The 21,031-nt window shown below is 35.9% G+C and overlaps 1 protein-coding gene across 4 annotated transcripts in view; it reads right to left on the bottom strand.

Moving 5' to 3' along the window:
• LOC120280064 (protein SWEETIE) overlaps positions 1-21,031 on the bottom strand; it is a 52,355-nt gene that overhangs the window by 10,646 nt on the left and 20,678 nt on the right. For all 4 annotated transcript variants that reach the window (XM_039286785.1, XM_039286786.1, XM_039286787.1 and 1 more), the window contains 10 exons: positions 19,676-19,905; positions 18,417-18,561; positions 18,263-18,331; positions 4,500-4,556; positions 3,833-3,919; positions 3,618-3,746; positions 3,321-3,521; positions 2,785-3,243; positions 2,348-2,413; positions 1,771-1,868 (listed from right to left, as the gene is read on the bottom strand). In XM_039286785.1, coding sequence (XP_039142719.1) covers positions 1,771-1,868; positions 2,348-2,413; positions 2,785-3,243; positions 3,321-3,521; positions 3,618-3,746; positions 3,833-3,919; positions 4,500-4,556; positions 18,263-18,331; positions 18,417-18,561; positions 19,676-19,905 — 1,541 coding nt within the window. The remainder of the gene's footprint in view (positions 1-1,770; positions 1,869-2,347; positions 2,414-2,784; positions 3,244-3,320; positions 3,522-3,617; positions 3,747-3,832; positions 3,920-4,499; positions 4,557-18,262; positions 18,332-18,416; positions 18,562-19,675; positions 19,906-21,031) is intronic.

Below are 21,031 nucleotides of genomic sequence, written 5' to 3'. Positions count from 1 at the left end.
GTAAATGTGTCTACAAACCTCAACCATTGCTACCCATCTCAGATCCACAAGCTCCTGTAGGATAAAACGATAATAGATGATGTGATTGACGTCTTCCTCATCTTACTAAAAGATATCACCTCTTCTCTGGGGAGATACCAGAGGAAAAGCACCATCATATGGTCAATAACCTGCTTGAAATCCTTCACCAGAGAAATGCATGAGGTGCATGAAGAGTCATTCCTTGAATGATGATGCTCATGTCATGTCTTCCAGTAGTACTTATCCCCATTGTGGGCAGCAATCATTGACAGTTGCTCATCCTGACAAGGAGCTCAAATGCTACACCCATGCCTCTTGACTCGGAAACAAGACAGCCTATGTTACTGTTGGTGAGCTTTTTTGCTGCATTGATATTGTGTCTAGTCATTAAGTTTGGTTTCTCACTTTTTTTTTGTGTGTGTGAAAAGTAAAGAATTTAATAAATAACTTGTCGAGGTTGTCTTTTTGACAGCTGCAAAATGACCAATGAGGCATTACCAAAATGCCCTCAACATGAGTGGCGAAGTGAAGATTGCATGGTGTATGTCATGCACTTCATTGAGCCACTTCTGAATGTCAAAGAGTTGGAGCTCCACAAAGATGACGTCCTTGCTTGAAGGGCCCAACATATACGAAATGAATGAGCAAAAGTGCTTGAATTCCTAAACTTACGATATATATGCATTGTTTCCTAGTAATTGTGTTTTAACTCTTTACTTTCAACTTTGTTTGGCTTTGGATGGTATAGCATCAATTTAGTTTTTTTCATTTACATGTCATAAAACTTTATCTGCTACTTTCACATTCTCAAAGATGTGTTTGTCACTTCCATTTGTTTATTCACATAAAATGTGTTTAAATCCAGCTCTTTAACCGCGGAATTTGTATGAACATTTTTTATTTATACACACACAGATCCATAGCTAATTGTCTCCATTCTACAACCTGTCTTCCCTAATCCAGAACTTATAACTTGTTTGTTTAGATTCTACAATTTTCTACTTCGGATTTTCATGTAACCGCTTGTATCCATCCTCCTATTTTGTTATAACTTTAAAAACATATTCGATCACACCTATGCTTATCTACCTAGGTTGCTTGCACCACCAATGCTTACATCTTAACTGCTTTACTCTCTTGCCTTATTCCTCACTCCATTCTACACCTTGCCTTCTGCTTCCCTTCCTCAATAGCTATGACAACCCAAGAGAGGAAGAAAAATAAAAGAGGAAGATGAACATCATGTGACTTCATAAATAAAAAGCCCATAAATTTGAAAACCCACTATACCCTGAATTCAGTTTCCCAGGTAGCACAAATAGGTTATTCCACAACCATTAATAACCAACCATCCTTGTTAGAGTTGAGTCAGAAATAACAGTGACTTTGTCGGTATATAGAAACTTTGGAGCCCTTTTGTGGTCCTTTGCAACATCCCCAGGACCTAGTGGTTATTATCGGTTTTAATTGGTTTACGTTCAAAATTTGTCCAAATATACCTAACATGACCCTATCTAATGTGGAACTGTGACTTCGGGTCTTTTTTTGCACCCAAGTCAAAATAGAGAAGTGAGTGAAGTGGAAGTATGACTTCAATAAGCACTAAAAGTAGAACCAAACACATGACATGTATGTGAAGGTGATTCACTTCCACACTTTACCATTTAATTTCTGAGTACACCTGCGTTTTATAACAGAATAAACAAGCATACTTAAAAAATAATTTTTAAGTGAACAGAGGAAAAGTACCTCTCAAATGTTACATGAAGGTGTTTAATATAGAGCTCAGTTGCTGCAGATGTAAAATCTTCCTTCTCGAAGAACCCCTCTGGGCAATACTGAACAATCTGCTTAAAAACCAGTGAGTAAACATGCATTTCCCAACAATTGAATGAGCATAACCAAACAGAATGTGCAGTGCAAGAAATCCAATCTGCTTCAAACCAGTGAGTGCACATGCAATTTCCAACAAATAAATGAGCATAACTAACTAAGCAAAATGTATGGTGTGAGAGAATCCTCATGCAAATTGTGTGGCTAAGTTGAGCTACAGCATTGCAGAAAATGAAAATCTACTTATCACTTCGTGCTTATCAGCATTCTGAAATCCAATTAATGCAAGCCATATATTGTATAAAATGCAGTAATAATAACCTCTAAAATCCATGATGGATAACAAGTGAGGTGATAAATAATAATAATAATAATAATGGGCTTCATGATATTGAATTATCCACAAAGAAGTGAAGGCAGCAGAATGTTATCAGGGATTAATGTTTATCTTTATATGACTATCATCAAGTGTTGAGGTAATGCTAAGGTATACCTGTAATAAGACATGTAACGCTGCTCTATTCTTCAAATATGTCCACTGATGAGTATGTGCAAGAATCTGCATTCAGGAGTACATAACATATATCAGCATTAAAATCTACCCAATCAATGCTACAAATTGACCATCAGTACATTTGGGAATGACAGAATAATATAAACATGTTTGTTTCAGAAAAATGGCCCTGGCACTGTCTGTACATGTTCAGCTTTCTCAGAAAACTTTTATGTTTTCATGAGCTTGCACATTACTGAATACCCAAATAATATAAATAAAATCAACTTAACTTGGTTCCTAGCATATTAGATCCCTGTAAGAGTGTGTACCATAACTATGTTAACTGCATTGATGGAACAACATAAATTAAAACATATTTAAGGACGCATTAAAAGTATACTATTAACACAAGGTTAATTTTCTAAAAGTATTACCTGAAAGATCTCTCTGCAAAGGTCCACTGACAAAAATCCCTGACTGAGAAAATATTCTTTTGAAAGAGACTGAAAAACAACCAAAGCAATTTCACTGTATGTCAAAAGGTGAGACTCTTTAACCGAGTAACCTTGATCATACTCCTTGTCAATATTGACAAGAGGCATCTTTACTTGCTTCTCTAGTTCTAGCTGTTGCCCCTGAAACAAGACAAGTAATGCCAATCCCCAAAGAAACTGAACCTCTCCAAATTCCAGTTTAGCCATGCTACACCCAGATGCAAACATCTCCCTGGATGGATCCTCAACAGAAGACTTGGAAAATGTCTCCAATTCAAATTTTGAGGGAACTGAATCAAGAACAGTAGCCTGAAGAATTGCAGGCCAAGCTTCATCAAGGCATCCTTTCACCTTTGATGAGACCACCAAAGATTGAATACCATCCAAGAATGGCTTGTACTGAAATACAAATACAATGTATCCATAAAAAGGGAAAATGAGCATACAGTTCTTTTATTAAGCTTAAAACAACTTACTTTCAAGTTTGACTGCAGAGAAAAGCAGATGTAGCAGTAATCTTTGAGAGCATCAGTCCAGTACTTCCCTAAAATGCCTGATTTGCTAGAAAACAGAGGTACCAATGGAAGATACTCATCTGGAATTTCTTTTTGTTCTTTCAAGAATGAATAAACATAGCATTTGATGGAGGCATGGGCTGCCAAAAGCCTTACTTTGATCTAGCAAAAAACAAACCAGACGAAAAAAAATTTTAATTGATGAAAATGTGTAAAAATATAAGAAGTTCGATTTGAATTTGAAAGAAAAAAAGATACCTTGCATGCGACCCATTCGGCAAAAGATGGATAATATAGGTCTTTAATCTCATCAAGTGGCCGTGAAATCAAGGAAAACATGCGATTAAGCGCAACCCGATCTCCACTTACTATGCTGCTCGTCAAAATCTGAAATTATGAATCAAGAACGGTCTATCTACCATGTTATTATGATAATTAGACAGGCAAGACCCAATAAGAAGTTCATTTCAGACCTTCGTAGCTAGCTGTAAGCCAGCCTCCAATAGAAGAGGGCCAGAAGAGGGACTGATTGCAGATCGCACAGCTGAAACTAGTTGAGCCTGTGTTTCAAGTAAACACAAGATAAATATTTATGCAATGAACAACTACTTCTATTTTGTTAGCAACAACTTTTACTTGTTTTTAAGTTCCATAACCCAAAACATTTGATTTTGTTATGTAAGCAAACTGCCAACTAAAATTACGTTTCTACGTTATCGCAAAATGATACTTATTCTGCTACAATATTTCTTAATTTTTGGAAAATACAAATAATTTCATTTTGAATTCTAAAGAGTATATATACTTGCAATGGAAGGTAGCAAACTAGCTTAGGAAGTTGAGGTTCACAGAATTAGTTCCCAAGTCACAATTGTAAAGATGTCATTATAGGTAACTTCCATTTGCTTCAAGCTTTGAGTGGCTTTTGCTATTGATCTTGTTTATCTGCATATTTTGATCTTGGTCTACCCCGCCCACATGCCATCCACTAACTTCCACCCTATTAAAATCATATATCTGTTCTTTCTCAATACTAAAAAATCAATTAGAGAAAACTTAATGACTTTGAAGATCAATGATAAGCATTTCTCAAGAATAGCAACTATCCCAAACATTTAGTATAGATACCCAAGCACAAACCTGATACTGTTCCATAAGGAAGTGGCCAGGAAGCTCCGGGTCAGGAAGATGGTCATACTGGAAGAAGAGTGACAAATACTATTAGCAGCCATAAACAACTAACTTCAGCTGATTATTTTGTATTATAGCCTACCGAAAAAGAAATCAATAAAATTATATGATTTTTCTCATATGTATTACGAATACAAACTTGCCTGCATACAGAAGCTCAAATTATTGATGGGAAAGTTGCTAAATAAAATCCACAAATTACACTTTGCTTGACCACTTGAAAAATAAAAGAGAATTGACCAAAATGGTAATTAACTCATACCCTTATAAATGGCAGAAATACTTTCATAAATCCATAAATTTGTATGGATGACCCTTATTTTAGTTACAAAGTGAAAATCAAGGGTGATCATAATTGACGCAAAGATTAGAGTGCGTGTTTTTTTTTTTACATTGAAAATAGGAACATTTAGTATTGTAAACCCACAAAAACAGGAATTTCATGCCAAACCCAGTGTCAGATTTTCAATAAACAATAAGGCAAATGTATTTAGACAGAATATACTAAAGAAATTAAGTGCACGATAATAATCTAAAATATTGCAGACATTTATCAGTTTTGTCACGGATTCGTAGACAGTAGTTTAAGTGCTTAATTTTAGTAGTAATTCCAGGGACAGCTTGATTATAGGAATTCAAATTAAATAGGCTTAAATCTAGGAATTCAAAAACATCACTAAAATAGTCCTATGTTATTCTATATATGCGTGTGCGTACCATTCTTCATGAAAATGTATAAAAAGCCACATTCTTTTCTTCAAATTAACACGGTATCAAAGCCTTATGGGTTCTTTGTCTGTTCTTTGCCCTCTAATCAAGTCCTCCGGTGTCTCCCAGTCCTTTCTCTGTATCAAGGCGGCTCTAGTGTAGCTCCACCACTTCAGATAATCAACAGAGATTACCTTACTCTGTATGCTCATATAGCTGAATTTAAGTCAGAAACTGTCACGGATATGATTCTGGTGTCGTCAAAGATCACAAAACGTATACTCAACGAGTCCAATTTTACTGCTTGGAGTAAAAATGTTCGAGTTTATCAAAGAAGCATTGAGAAGGACAATCATTTGACTTCTGATCCCCCAACTAAAAGTAGGAGGCAAGCATGGTTGAGAGATGATGCTTGTATATTTCTACAGCTAGGAAATTACATTGATAGTGAGGTATTTCTCTGATTGATCATTAAATATGCTAAGGAGAATTAATGAATTGTCTAGAATTTCTCTATTCTTGCAAAGGAACTATTTCATGGATTTATGATGTATGCAAGAATTTTCACCGTGCAGAGCAACAAGATCAATCTCTTGCACCTACCTTATGATCTTTAAAACAACTAACGAAAAACTTAATGTCTTACTACCTTTTATTTTCTAATGTAAGAGTTCAACAAGCCCAACAAGAGCAGATGACTGTAATAAGTTTCATGGCTGATCTTTGTCCAGAATTTAACACAATGAAGTCCAAGGTTCTTCTAGTCCCAAGATTTCATCCCTACAAGAAACTTTCACCAGGATCCTCTGCATTGAAACTAGTCTATCAATTACTCTACTCAGCCTATGAGTGCTCTTGTAAGCCACAATGATCAAATAGGACATCCTTTCAATAGGAGCAATAACAAAGAAAGAGGTTCAAGCCATAGAAATCACCAGTTTCAAGAGCTAGGGGGAGTTGTCTATTGTTGACAGACATGTTTTTGTTTCTTTTAGTCATGCTATTACTGTTGCTGTTTTATTGTTCTTTTTTTTTCATTTGCTAGTGCCTATGCTCTCCATTATATAATAGGGATTACTGCCTCAATAAATAATTTTTACTCCTTTCTCTCAACTTGGTATCAGAGCTACAGTACCTTGCCAGGACTTGGTGTTCTCCATGTATCTCTCTTCTTCACCAATCTTTTTTTTCCTTCTAAGATCAAGGACTTCTTCCTCGGATCGGCCTTTGCTACTCACCTCCCGCAGCACCGGCACCGGCTGCATCGCCTGGTGATGGTCGCCGACTTGCCGTCACTTTTTGCTACCCAAATTTATACCAAATTGGGTCTCTTCTCATGCTTCTGAAGCAATGCCAGCCCTAATCAAGCTTCCCGCTGCATGGTAAGAGCACCTCCAACCTAGATTGGCCTTCCTCTTGCCTCAAGGGCGTTGTTGACCTAGATCTGGATGTTCTTCGTGTTGCCAAATCCAGATCTGATTGAGCTATGCCAAGATTGCAGCTCTATCACTAATAGATTAAGCTCTATTGGTGCCTTAATTGGCCTATGTGAATCTGATTCGAGTCTTAGCAATCATCGCCAAAGTAACGTGAAATGATTTAACTGTCTTCTATGGCTGCTTCTACTTTGAGAGGACATTGAATCCAGGGATGAAGTTTTCTTCGTCTACTACAGGTCCTCCAAGTTTAGATGTTCCTGAGAACTTAGGAGAGTTGAAAGGTCATAAGAACCCATTCTCTTTTGGGACCACAGTTAAGTTGGATGAGTCCAACAACCAGAGATGGTCTCGTACTTTTATGTTGTCAGTTAGAGGGCATGGGAAGGCACATCCTCCTAGAACCCATGATGTCAGATGAGTGATCGTACACTACTAAACTTGCACAATATTATTCAGCTCTCAAATCTATCTTTCAAAGGCTGAACGCACATCACCTAGTTTGTGCATGCGAGAATCAAAAGAAACACCGACAAAAGCATATGGCAGGTCATTTTTTAGGTGGGCGGGCACATGCCTATCAAGCAGCAAGGGATCATATATTGGCCTACTCAAGAGATCCCTACCTTGGCAAAAGTGTACAATAGACTAAGCAGACTATCTATCCCTAGAGCATCTTCAAAATCCCAAACATCAGCTATGGCAGCATCGTATAGATGAGGTAGAAGGATAGCTCCTCCTGGCTGACATGGACGAAGTTGCGGATCTGTTAGACATGGCAAAATGCAGTGTCCGTATTCCAGGAAGACAAGAGACGGAGGAGAATTACTGGACTAAACACGGGAAACCTGCAATTGCTCACCAAGCTAGCATGTTTGCAACTACCTCCACCAACCAATCTACTATTTCAGATTCAATGTCTCACGCAAAGTATGATGACTTGTTGCACAGGATCAATTAGCTGGCAGTAGTACATGTATTTATACCCCGTAGTACCTCTGACTCTACCACAGTTGCCTTGGCAACTTCCACAGGCATATCTCTTTTGTTATAACCCAATTTTTTTTAGGCCCGTTATTGTAGGTTTTTTTAGCCCAACACTATAGCAACATGTACTACAGCAGACCAAGATTTGTTTAAAAAATTCAGCCTTTTGTCTCCTCCAACTCCTTCTTCAATCCATGAACTGCAAACCCTAGCCCAATGATCTTTCTCCACCCTCTGACTTTTGATGATTATCAGTAAATGAATCTTAGATTTTCCTTAAAAAAAAAATTTATGCAATTGTTGATCTTATCCCTAGATTTGGTCTCCATGTTTCCTCTTTTTGTTTCTTTCTAGATCCTTTGAAGTAAGGGGAAGAGATTTCAGGTGAGTGGGCCAACCAAACCCTTGTTTTATTTTTAAGCCTTGCATAATGTATTTACTTGATTTGGTGTGAATTTGGTTTGATCATGTTGAAATATTGATTTTGTTTTGTTGGAGTGCATACCATGCTTAATTGGAAGACCTCTATGAATCTAATTGATGTTTTTATCTGACATCCAAGGTATTGTTAGATACATTTTAGCTCATCATTACTCAGTTTGCCAAAATACTCTTTGTTGCATAATATACTCCATACTTGATATTAACTTGGTTTTTGAAAATTGAAAACCTTTGGAAATTGGATTTATTGCGATTTTTGCAAGAGAATTATGTAGATCTCATGTATTAGATAGGGTGATTGGCCCATATCGGGTTGAAGTAAAATGTTTGAAGAAGAGTATACGTAAATGGCTTATAAGTATGTGTTATGTTAGAATCCATGGGATGAAATTTGGTTGATGCAAACAAGGTATTTGATAAAATGTTTTGAAGGATTAGATACAAGAAGGGATTACATGGTTGTGATTGGGTTTCTATACTTTCGTATAGCTTGATCTAGATAAATTCATATTTCTATTTTATATGCTTTCTATAATGATTTATGGTTTGAAGATGTCCATGTATAAATTTTGGTTGAATGTTTAAAATCGTACCTTTCAACTGATTGTGAAAACTTTGAGAATGATATCTCATATGCTTGCATGACTTTAGTCAAGAGAGTTGGTTTGAGACTAGATGAAGCATGTATCTTGATATCTAGAATTGATAATGAGTTGGTTTGAGACTGGAAATTGTGGCCAATATTCGGAGGTCATAGAGGCAAAATTTGTAGAAGATTAAAATTGAAATGTTGTAGTGAATTGTTTAATCTAACAACTTGCTAATATTCATATTTATTGGGCATATATTCTATAAGATATAATCCATTCAAGTTGCCATGTCCTGGAGGTATTACTGTGTAAACCTGTTAGATTTAGAGGCAAATTCCGGACTGCATAAGTACAATTACACAAAATGCTCAATATCAAAAATATTCCATATCACGTTAACTTTCACAAGATTTCAAATTTATTGGATTTGTAGATTATGAGTCATGATCTATTAAAAAGGGCTTGTGCAAGATGATGTTTCTATGCAGAATTTTCAGATTTAGAAGGATTTTTCTCATTCTTGGAGGCTGAATTTGGGAAAGAATTAAATAGAAAAATGTTCAAAATTGTCCTAAGTTTGTTTATGCAAAATATCTTTGCATTTGATAGTATGTTTTTGGAGTTATGTATTACGGAATGAGACGTGTTTAGAAGTGTTATTATGCAGATATGTGTGAGATGTAAATTTAATCTCGCTTTGCATTTGATAGTATGTTTTGGAGTGAATTGTGTAGAGCCCAACACTTTGTGACATCTAAATATGTTGAAGCCCTGTAAAGTGTCATTAAAAGAAAGGTTTAGGTGATTTGTATAGTTGTGGAAATGATATATGAGGAAAATCTGTTGGGGTCTTAAGAGATTGCTTAATTATTTCTAAACATTCATATGAGGCTATTGCAATTATATTGTACTGGTGGCGGTTGAAATCTTGAATGGGGAAGATAATAAGTTAAGTGTTTATCTTGCGATACATCTTTAACTTGGCTTCTATTTGTATTTAGGTTGGTAAGCATGATTGATGGGTGTGAGGTAGATGTATGCTTGTAATCAAGCTTATTAATGGGAATCTTAAGGTTATATGTATTTAAATAGTTGGAATTGTTGAATTTATTAATCATGTAATTATGTGTTGGAGTGTGCATTTACTAGTTCTGTTATTCCCTGTTTTGCTTAAATTTAATCTCGCTTATTTCTTAATTCGTTTAAATAATGGTTTTACTCTTGATTTTCGAGAGTGATCGGTACGTATTAATGATTTAGTAATTTATTTACTAAATTCTACATTTAATTTTTGTTTATTTACTTATTCCCCTAAAGTGTGAATCTGAAATTCTGAATTTCTGTTTATATGAATATTTGAGAAAAAATTTGTGAACATTCTGTATTTCAACTACAAGTTTTGTTTGAATGTTTGTCTCTAAATGAACAGTACTCAACCTTGTCAGCGGGGGTTAAATACTGACCTTGTCAACAAGAAATTATGGAAAAATGAGACTGCAATTTCGCACCATGTCCGTTTGGTGAAATAATTAACGGTCATCTGGCAATGTGTCCGTTCGGTGATATAATAAACAACCATCTGATATTTCAGTCTAAGGTCACCAAGGATAGATAAATGACCTCTGTTATTCTGGCTTGGATCACTAAGGGTAAACACATGACCTCTGACATCTATAGTAAATTTGGAGACATTTTGTTTGAAATCATGTCCTGAAGTTTCTATATTTCCAAGATTTGTATTTCTAGATTTCATATTTTGGTTAATGGTGATATTGAGAAGTGTTCGCAAAGTTATGCATTGGAAACTTATGTTTACACATTCGTACTTGTACATGGTTTCTTGCCAAATGTTTACTTATGGCTTTGCCGATGTTTTGGAAAAATATGAACAAGCTTCTTCCATATTTGAAAGTATTTAAAAGTTTTCCACCTATTTTCACCCCTCACTAAGTAACCGAGTTACTCCGCCTCTCTTCTTCGATCTTTTCAGGTACTGGGCTCTAAGGTTGTTGTGCTCAAGACTAGTGATGTTTAGCCAGTGCTAGGATGGATCAACTAGGGTTGTCGCATTCTCAAAATTTTTCCTGAAAATACCCATTCGTTTATATTAGTGTACAGCATCAAGTTGTAAGATACTTTTGTAACTTAATCAGTTTATTTTTTTTTGTCTTCTCTGAATCAAGTTCTGAGACTTTGTAGGCCTATGGGGCTGACACCCTGTGGGTCTGCGCCCATTTGTCAACGCGCTGGGTCCTACCGTACCGAGTCCGGAGCGTGACATCTTTCATGTAATGGTCTACCATCTAATCAAAAGAACAAAGATTGGCTAGTAGATTCAAGAGCATCACGGCCTTTATGTGGTGGAGCCAACCAGTTTCACAAATTAACTTCTGTAGCTCCCAGTTGCACTGTCCAAGTTGTTGATGGGAGTTATTCTTCCACAACGGGAATAGGGGATATTAACTTATCCTATACTTTGAATTTACAGGATGTGTTACTAGGGCCTGATTTTAGCTGAACTTGTTATCTGTCAGACACATTACAACAAATATCAAATGCAGAGTCATACCTTATCTGACTCTGTTTGGTTGACTCTTCTCTCTTCCAGTGATTATTCAGTTTTTCAGTGGCACCTTTGTCTTAGCCATCTTCCTTTATCAAAACTTAGGAGAATAATTCCTCACGCCATATTCAATTGTGAGGCATGCCAGTTGGGGAAACATCACTGGTCTACGTTTTGTTCAAGTCAAAATATTAGTTCCAGTGGTATGTTTAAATTGTTACACATAGACATCCGGGGCAAGTCGTGTTCATTGTTGTCGGGGACGTAAATGTCACCATATCATTGTGGATAATTATTCCAATGTGTACTGACTGTTTTTGCTTTAAACTAGATCTAAAGTGGGAATTGTAGCAAAATCCTTCATTATTGAAATAGCTTGATGCCAATGTGAAGATTTTTAGATCTAATAATGCACTTGAATTATGTACTTTTGAATTACGTTTGTTTTACAAGTCTTTTCGCATTATTCAACAAACTAGATGTCCTCATACCTCAACAAAATGGGATAGTTGAAAGGAAACATTGGTATATTTTAGATATTGCTCACTTTTTTATGCATACCAACACGCCTTCTTCTTATTAGGCTGATCCAGTTCTTATCGCACGTTATCTTATTAACTGGGTACCATCTTCAGTTATCAAGAAACAAATTCCTTCCCAGATATTACTTCCTAGAGCTGAGTTATTTCAAGTTGCGCTAAAGGTCTTTGGTTGTGTTTGTTTTGTGCACTTATTGGATCCTGAACGAGATAAAGTTGCACCTCGAGCTATAAAATGTGTTCCTTAGATATATTCTCAAACACAAAAGGGATATAGGTGTATGCATGTCATTATGTCAGTATGGATGTCACCTTCTTTGAGTCCATTCCTAATTTTTTGACTCCTGGGGCACGTGCTACCATAGAGGATAACTCCATTATCTGTTACCACATTTTCTTATGCTTCCCTTTCCCATAAGTCACATTTGTCGTAAGGGTGATACTGATCCGTCTGGTACTCGTTATCGAGAACCACTAAATGTCTTTAATGGTAAAGTTGCCTCCTCCTCACCGCCAAAGCCAAAGGAGTCACAACAAGTAGTCACTACACAAACCTTACCGAATACTAAATCTATTGATGATAATTAGACCAAGAATGATATAAAGGATGATAGGGATCTACCTATTGCAGTTTGGAAAAGAAAAAAAAAGACTTGCGCTATGCATCCAACACACTATTCATCACTTGATTATCTTGGCAGTGCATGCAAGAAATTTGTAGTGGCACTAAATGGTGCTTCTACTCAAACTAGTCACCAACAGGCTCTTGATTAAAAAATGGCAGCAAGCCATGGAGGAGATAGCGGCTCTACATAGCCGTGACACTTAGGAGCTTACAGATGTACCTAGGAATGCATCAATGGTGGGATGCAAATGGAACTTTACAATCAAGTATATTCCAAATGGCACGATTAAGAGGTATGAGGCATAAAGGGTATACTTGAACCTATAGTGTTAATTTCTTTGATATTTTTTCACCAGTGGCTCAGATTGGTATCATTAATATTCCTATATCAATAGCTATGGCCTCTTTATCAATTGGATGTGAATAAAGCTTTCCTTTATGGTAATTTAGTCGAAGAAGTCTACATGCAACAACCCCCAGGTTTTGAGGTTCACGCAAAGTGTTCCAAGGTGTACAAGCTAAAGAAAGCTATTTATGGCTTGAAGCATAATCCCAGAACTTTGTTTCATAAACATTGTGAGGTGATGAAGCAATATGGTTTCAGAAGGTTTTTCTCAAAGTTTAAGATTACTCATACTTCGTAAGAAAGACTGTCTCATACTTCGTAAGAAAGACTGTGAAGGGTATTGTTGTTATGATTGCGTATGTGGATAACATTATCTTGTCAGGTGATGATGTACAAGGAATCCTAGAGACCAAACAACACTTGCAGGAGAATTTTGTAACTAAAGACTTGGCCCCACTTCATTACTTTCTTGGCATAGTAGTCGTTAGGAGTAAGGGTGTTGTTTTTTCACAAAATATGTACTAGATTTGTTGCACGAAACTGGAATATTAGGAACTAAACCAAAAGCCATTCCAATCAAGGTAAACCTGTATGAGAAATCTAATGATCTTATTGATAACCAAGCACTATCGTGCTTTTGTGGGAAAGCTAATGTATGTCACAACTACTCGACCATATATATCTCTGGCTATAAGAGAGATAAGTTAGTTCATGGAAAGGCCTCATTGGGATGATGCAATGATGATGCCTAGAGATCTTAAATTTGCACCAAGCGGGTGGTCTTCAATTTTGAAGAGGAGTTTTAAGATATACTCACCTACTTAGATGCAGACTATGCAGGGAGCCCAGCAAACAAAGTCTATTACTAGATTTTGTATTTTTGTTGGTGGTAATCTAGTTGGATGGAAGAGCAAGAAACAAGAAGTTGTATCCATATCTAGCGCAGAATCTGAGTACAAAGCAATGGCTCAGGCCACAACTGAGCTTATGTGGGTAACATTACTTATGTTGGATCTGAATGTTCCAAATAGATGTTCCAAATAGAGAGTTTGAGGGTCACAGAGGAGTGGATGTGGGCGGACTATATGCACGAGGGCGGCGAGGTGAAGCTGGCCTTGTGCATGTAGCAGATTAGGTGAAGCCGGCACCCATGATAGGCCTAGTGAAGGCGGCCATCATCTCCATCTTCTTCTTCCTTCTTCCTTCAAGGAAAATGGGGATGGTGACCGTACAAGGCGGTGAGGTGAAGCCAACGGCGCAGATGAGTGATAGATTGAGGGGGAAAAGCTTGAGAAAGGAGGAAAGAAGCCTGGCGGCTGGATATCATTGAATGGGCTCACATTAAGGTTGATATTTTAGTTTTTCAATTAAACCCTTAGTTTATTGAAGTTTTACAATTACCTTTTATTTTTTTTATTTTCATTTCTACATAGAATCTCAGATCACAGATTTACATATATATATATATACTTTTATGAAAAAATAAATTATTCAAATTTTTAAATATTTTTTAAAAATTTTTATAAAATTTATATTTTTATATTTTTATATTTAATTATTGACCCCGATTCAACCCCGGTCTGACCTCGGTTCAACCCTTGACCCCTAGGCTTCACCAAGTCCATACCCGATCCGAGTTTGTCAACATTGCTAAAAACTTCATGGTATCAGAGATATCCTTTAAAATACTAATAGTCATTCCATGACTAAATACGGCATAGTTGTAGAAAGAGAAACCCCATCGGAAAAAACCTTCAAGCAAGAAACTACATCTGGTGGCAATGGTCATGGTGGATTGGAGAACCCTACTATCCTCGTCACAAATGACAAACTTAATGGGCACAACTATTTTTAATGGTCACAATCAGTAATGATGTTCATCTGTGGCAAAGACAAAGACGAATATCTTTCTAAGAAGATTCCTATTCCAGAGAATGACCCAAAATTCAGAAGTTAGAAACCTGAGAATCACATGGTGATGTCTTGGTTAATTAACTCAATGAATAATGATGTTGGTGAGAATTTTCTCTTATATGAAACAACTAAGGAGATTTGAGATGCAGCTAGAGAGACCAACTCTACATCTAAACTATTTCAGATTGAAGCAACACTACATGATATGCGTCAAGGAGATCTCATTGTGACTGAATACTTCAATATCCTCAATCAACATTGGCAGCACTGCTTGTGATTGTGAAAGCATTGCTTGTTTATCTTAGAGATCTAGGTTAACTGAAAGGATAACCTGAGCCTTGGAACCTCTTAAATCACCCTGAATTTACTGAATGGTAATTCTTGAGGGTTCATCACTTAATCACTGTTCTTATTAGAGTTTCGAAAAGGTTTATCTACCACGAAAGTAGGAGATGGCCTTATCAAGACCAACTTGTTATCTCTTGAAAAAGAGTGACAAGCAGCATAGGATTAATGTCCTTCAAGAGATCTACCCAAACCCAGTCTAGATCTAAACACATCATTCATTTACACTTTGTGATGAGTTCCCAACCCTAAGTTTATCTAAATCTGAATCCTAATCCACAGCCCTGCATTTTTGTAATCTTAATTGTGCTTTATTCCCTGCTGCTTGTTGTTTCTATTTTCCACGCTTTTTAATTGTCTAGATAACCCATCGTTGCAATAGATCGGTAATCATACTTGGTCCTTGTGGGATCGATATCTTATTTACTACTTGGCAAAACCATTCACTTGCGGTTGTGCAACACCCATCTAATCCGTCACCTGACAAAATTATCACGGATGTCTGTAAATGAACTTTCCAAATTTTTCCAAATTTTCCCAGTATCAGGAAGCACTAAAGTCTTCGCCTTAGTCTATCACTGTTATTGTTGAATCAAATAATCCCACTCAGTGTCTTTTTCGTCCTCAACTTAATAAGTCAATGATTCCAGTGTCATGACAGGTAATCCTTATCTCTTTTCTGCTTTCAGCCACATAGCACTTTGCTTTCAGCCACATAGCACTTCGTTTTGTGTTACTTTAGCAAATAGGTCTACCTTATGGGTTCTTAGACTTGGAACTGTTAAACCAATTCTTTATCTGTCTCTATCATCTATTGCAAGTCTTCTACAATTTTCTTTTAATTTAGTTTCTGTAAACAAACACACTTGTCCTTTGCTGCGTCTTATTTTTTTATGATCATTGTTTGCTTCAAAATCTTATGGCAAAGAATACTGCTGGTAAAGGATATGAATCAGGAAGACTTTGCATTTTAGATGCTCAAGTATCCAAACCTATTACCTGTTCCATTACTCTCAACCCGCTCGAAGCTCATTGTTGATTGTGTCATCCATCTTTACCCTTGCTTAAACAATCATGTCCTCAATTTTCTGATGTGTCTAACTTAGATTGTGAGTCCTGTCAATGCGCCAAACATCTTCGTCTATCTGGCAGTCCAACAGTCAATAAACAGGCTAGTTCCTCTTTTAAGGTAGTTTGCTCTGATGTTTGAGGTCCATGCCTTATAGTATCTAAATTTATGTTCCGGTATTTTGCCATATTTATTGATAGTTATTCTCATATTACTTGGCTATATTACTTACCTTTATCTAATGAAAAATCATTCTGAGTTGTTCTCTTATTTTACTGCATTTGTTGCTGAAATCAAAACACACTTCAATGTTTCTATGCTTTCCCAGTGATGATGTGAAGAAATACTTGTCTCATCCCTTTCAAGCTTACATGACCCAGAATGGGTTTCTCCACCAAAGCTCTTGTGTTGACCAACCTTCTCAGAATGGAGTAGCTAAAAAAAAAAAAAATAGACATCTCCTTGAAACAAATCAGGCTTTTTTGTTCCATATGCAAGTTCTCAAACCTTTTTGGGCAAATGCAATTTCCACACCTTGTTTCCTAATAAATTATATGTCATCCTGTCTTTTATGGTAATATTCTTTACAACATTCTTTTCCCTAACAAATCCTTCTGTCCTATTGAAACACAAATCTTGGGAGTACTATTTTGTTCGAGATGCCCACCCCCAAATTACCAAATAAGATCCTAAATCCCTCAAATATGTCGTTCTAGGTTATATCTTCTTCTACAATTCAGGATGAGGCTGCTCTATATTGTTACCCGTGTAGTTCACAATGTTACCATTCCAAACTAAACACCAGCACCAACACCAGCACCAACACCACCACCGCCTTTCGCCATGTGCACTTTTGCATGTGCACTCGAGAAGATAAGCTCCAATTAATTCATGTCATGAGACAGTATCTACTTCATCAGATCCTAATATTCGGCTATTCATTTCTCTAGCAACCACCTACGATTAGCCTCTATATCAACTAGACATTAAGAACGCTTTTTTACATGGTGATTTCCAGGAGGCAGTGCACATGGAGCAACCACTTGAATTTGTTGCTCAAGGGGAGTAAGGGAAGGTATTTCAACATTGCAAATCCTTACATAGTTTGTTGCTTACAGTATATATTGATGAACTGGAAGTGATTTTATGGGGACTTCATCAATAAAGACTTTCCTCCATAGCTAGTTTCACGCAAAAGATCTAGGGGCATTAAAATTTTTCCTAGGTGGTGAGGTAACAAAACGCAAGAAAGGTATTTTCTTATCTCAGTGAAAATATATGCTTGACTTATTATCAGAGACAGGAAAACTAAGAACTAAACCATGTAATGCACGAAGGCTTCCGAATATGAAGTTTACCGAGGATGGTGAATTATTTGAACACCCTGAGTGATATAGAAGACAGGTTGGGAAGCTAAATTATCTTACAGTAACTCAGTCTAATATTGCATCCTCTATCAATATCGTAAGTCAATTCATGGCCTCCCCAAAGAAGCTCCTAGACAAGGAATATTGTATAAAACGCTTGATCTCTACAAGACATGTTAAGACCAGGGAACAATTAGGAGATATTTTCACAAAAGCTCTAAATTGGGTTAGGGTTGATTATCTTTATAACAAGGTACGCATGATTAACATCTATGCTTCAACTTGGGGGAGAGTGTTACAGATTCTTAGGCATTATTTAAGTGCTTAATTATAGTAGCTTAATTGTAGGGACAGCTTGATTATAGGGGCTCAAACAGAAATTATAGGTATTGAAAAACATTCCTAGTCTAGACCTATGTTATTATGTATATATATGTGTACCTATGAAAATATATGAAAAAACTCATTCTTTTCATCAAATTAATAAGTTTAAACCAAGCTGATAGGATCAATATAAAGAAATATATATTGTTGCAACTGAATGGTTAGTTTTGATATGGTCAAGAATAATCCATCCCACTCCCGACGGGGAGTTTTAGTCAGAAGATTCCCTAAAAAGTATTACAATCATATCATACTAGACCTAATTTAAACGTAAGTGTGCAAATAATTGTATTTTAGAAGAATGCAGAAATAAAAAGGCAATTTCCACGGGGTCGAACAAATCAATGGATCACATGCACTAAATTTTAATTCACAAGTTAAACAAAGATAGGAATTACCTTGTCCATGATGATGCATAGAAGTCTCACCCCTATATGTTGCATTCCCTCAATTTGACCAGTGCTTATCTAGTACACCCAAAAAAGAAAAAAGACTAACAGTTAATACTGCACATAAAGTTTATCAGGTCAAAGGAGCACTCAAGGCTAGAACCTGATAAGAAAGCGAGATGAGCTCCTGTAAGTGCAGCACAAGGAAATCACCAGAGCCAGCATGTGCCTTAGATAGCTGTCTTGCCAGAGCAAGGTCAAAATGTGCAGGCTCTGTTCCAACAGCTGTCGGTACATGACTCAAACACCTACACTCCATATATAATGTTGTTAGAGTACCGCCTTAATAATGTGAAAATAGATAATATTTATATTTTCAAGTCAGACAAGAAACCATCAGTAGATTAACTAAAATATGAAAGTATGCAATTTGACAAGATTAATAGCCTTAACATACAAAGGTAGTACCATGCCTCAAAAATGAAAAAGAAATAAAAATAATAATAAGCTAAGAGAGGTACACGAAGGTTGTCATAGCTAGTGCAAATATCATAATAAATGTTAAAGACCAAAATAACCAGAAGGATAAAAAGCAGAGGCGATTAAGATCCAACCACAAGTTCGAAAGAAATCTTTCAGGCAAATGATATACTATTTACTTCTTTATGATACCAGCAAAACTGATGTCTCGATTACAAGCATACCTTCTAAGTTTTAGTCGAGTAAAATAATCAGAAAATTGATTCACCTCAAATTATATTATTTCGAGCATCAAAACAAACCAATGTTCAAATTATCTGATTATGCACTACTAAAGTAGTAGCACAAATGAGGAAGCAACACCAAAATCATGGAAGAGATTATGTATTAGATTTAATTATTGCTGGTACAAGTAGCTAGACAATGAACATGTAACATATTAAAGAGAATGGTTTTGTAGATGAGCCCAAATTATCAACATGATACATGTTTCGACATATAAAATGCACAATATTCATGGAATATATTCCATCATACTAATTTAAAAATTAATACTAAATTCCTTAAATGTAAAAAGCAATTGAAAGACCAACTTTTTCTGTCAGCTCCTCATTCTCAATAATAGCAGAAGCACTAATTTTGGCAAATAGTAATAATAAAGCAAGAAATCATTATATATATGTAACAAGAATAGCCCTGAATTCCTTAAATGGAATATATTCCATCATACTAATTTAAAATTAATACTAAATTCCTTAAATGTAAAAGCAATTGAAAGACCAACTTTTCTGTCAGCTCCTCATTCTCAATAATAGCAGAAGCACTAATTTTGGCAAATAGTAATAATAAAGCAAGAAATCATTATATATATGTAACAAGAATAGCCCTGAATATACCTATAGACAAAGTGGTAGTGAGAAAGACTACAAGTAAGAAACTTACTCTGCAGCAAAAATCCTTGTACGGTATCTAAGATGCTTCACCCTTTTAAGGTTTGCATTGGAAACAGACCCGGATTCTTGCATCTGTTCACGAGTTGAACTAGTAATCATGTTCTCATCATCCTCCCCAAAATCCAACCTAGAATCACCTTCAGATGAAGTGTTCATATGGTCCTTTTCACGAGTAGTAAACTTCTCAGATGTATTCCTTCTGATTGATGTTGCAAGAACCTAGATGACATTCACTTGAGAATGATTCAGTACATCATAGAAATGCAAATCAAAACAATTTACAATTTGTAGAATTCCTAGGAAAGTAAGTAGCATAGCTAATTCCCGATTGCAATGAACCTCCATAGATCCTTTACATCAGCCCTAATGCTTTTGAATTAGTCTTTCGCATAGCCACAAAGAATCAAGGCTGCTTCACATGCTAGTTATATAGGTTATACAGTGTCAACTCAGGTGATGGCAACTTTAGAAAATACTAACATCTAGTGATGCAAGAAAAGCAAGGTAAAGGTAAGAAGAATGTGGGACAATACACACTTTGAATCAAGCAATTATTGAAAGTTAAGGCAACAAAAAAGCAACCCTTCATTCTTTGTCATCTTAAACATAAGAAGGTTGTGCAAGCTCCTAAAGCAAAAAAGTTAAAGAATGGGATCAGAATTTTCATGGTAATAGGTCATGGATTACAAATGCAATTGGCATCCAGAAGATTACAAAGCTAACATTCATATATGATTAGTGGTTTGGTCACTCCTTAAAATAATTGAAAAAGATATCAAACAGTATTTTTTTTAACTTAATCAAAAGATGACAGATAAACAGTATTTTAACTTAAAATGAAAGATGAAGGAATAACAAATCACAATTAGAGAAGTAAAAAAATAACCACTAGCATATCAAATTCAAACATCACATACCAGATAATATGAGTGTAAATAAAACTACAACCAGTGGGAAGGAAAAAGGATAACATTTACTGGGCCTCAGGATCCACATGTCCTATTATAAAAAATTAAAAGAAACCTAGTAATTAGAAGAGTTCGTCTTCGATTATTTTCTTTGGATTAATGAAAATCCACACTTCAATTTATATCGGTAAAATCCCTCATGCAATGCCATTATCCCTCTCGAGTAAACATAGGAAAGTAACTTATGTTGTAAGAAACACATCATTTGATGAAGCACAAGGCAATTAATTTTCCAATCCAAGGCAACAATCTACAATAGCCAACCTCTTAACATTTCCTAGGAAAAAAACCAATGTGTTAAATAAATTAATAGTAACAATTCATTTTTTTTTCACATATCACTCCTTAACATAACTCAGAAACACACTTTATAACCA

This window comes from Dioscorea cayenensis, chromosome 17 (genome assembly GCF_009730915.1).
Source record: "Dioscorea cayenensis subsp. rotundata cultivar TDr96_F1 chromosome 17, TDr96_F1_v2_PseudoChromosome.rev07_lg8_w22 25.fasta, whole genome shotgun sequence".
NCBI lineage: Eukaryota > Viridiplantae > Streptophyta > Magnoliopsida > Dioscoreales > Dioscoreaceae > Dioscorea > Dioscorea cayenensis.
This window is presented reverse-complemented; position numbering and strand designations above follow the sequence as displayed.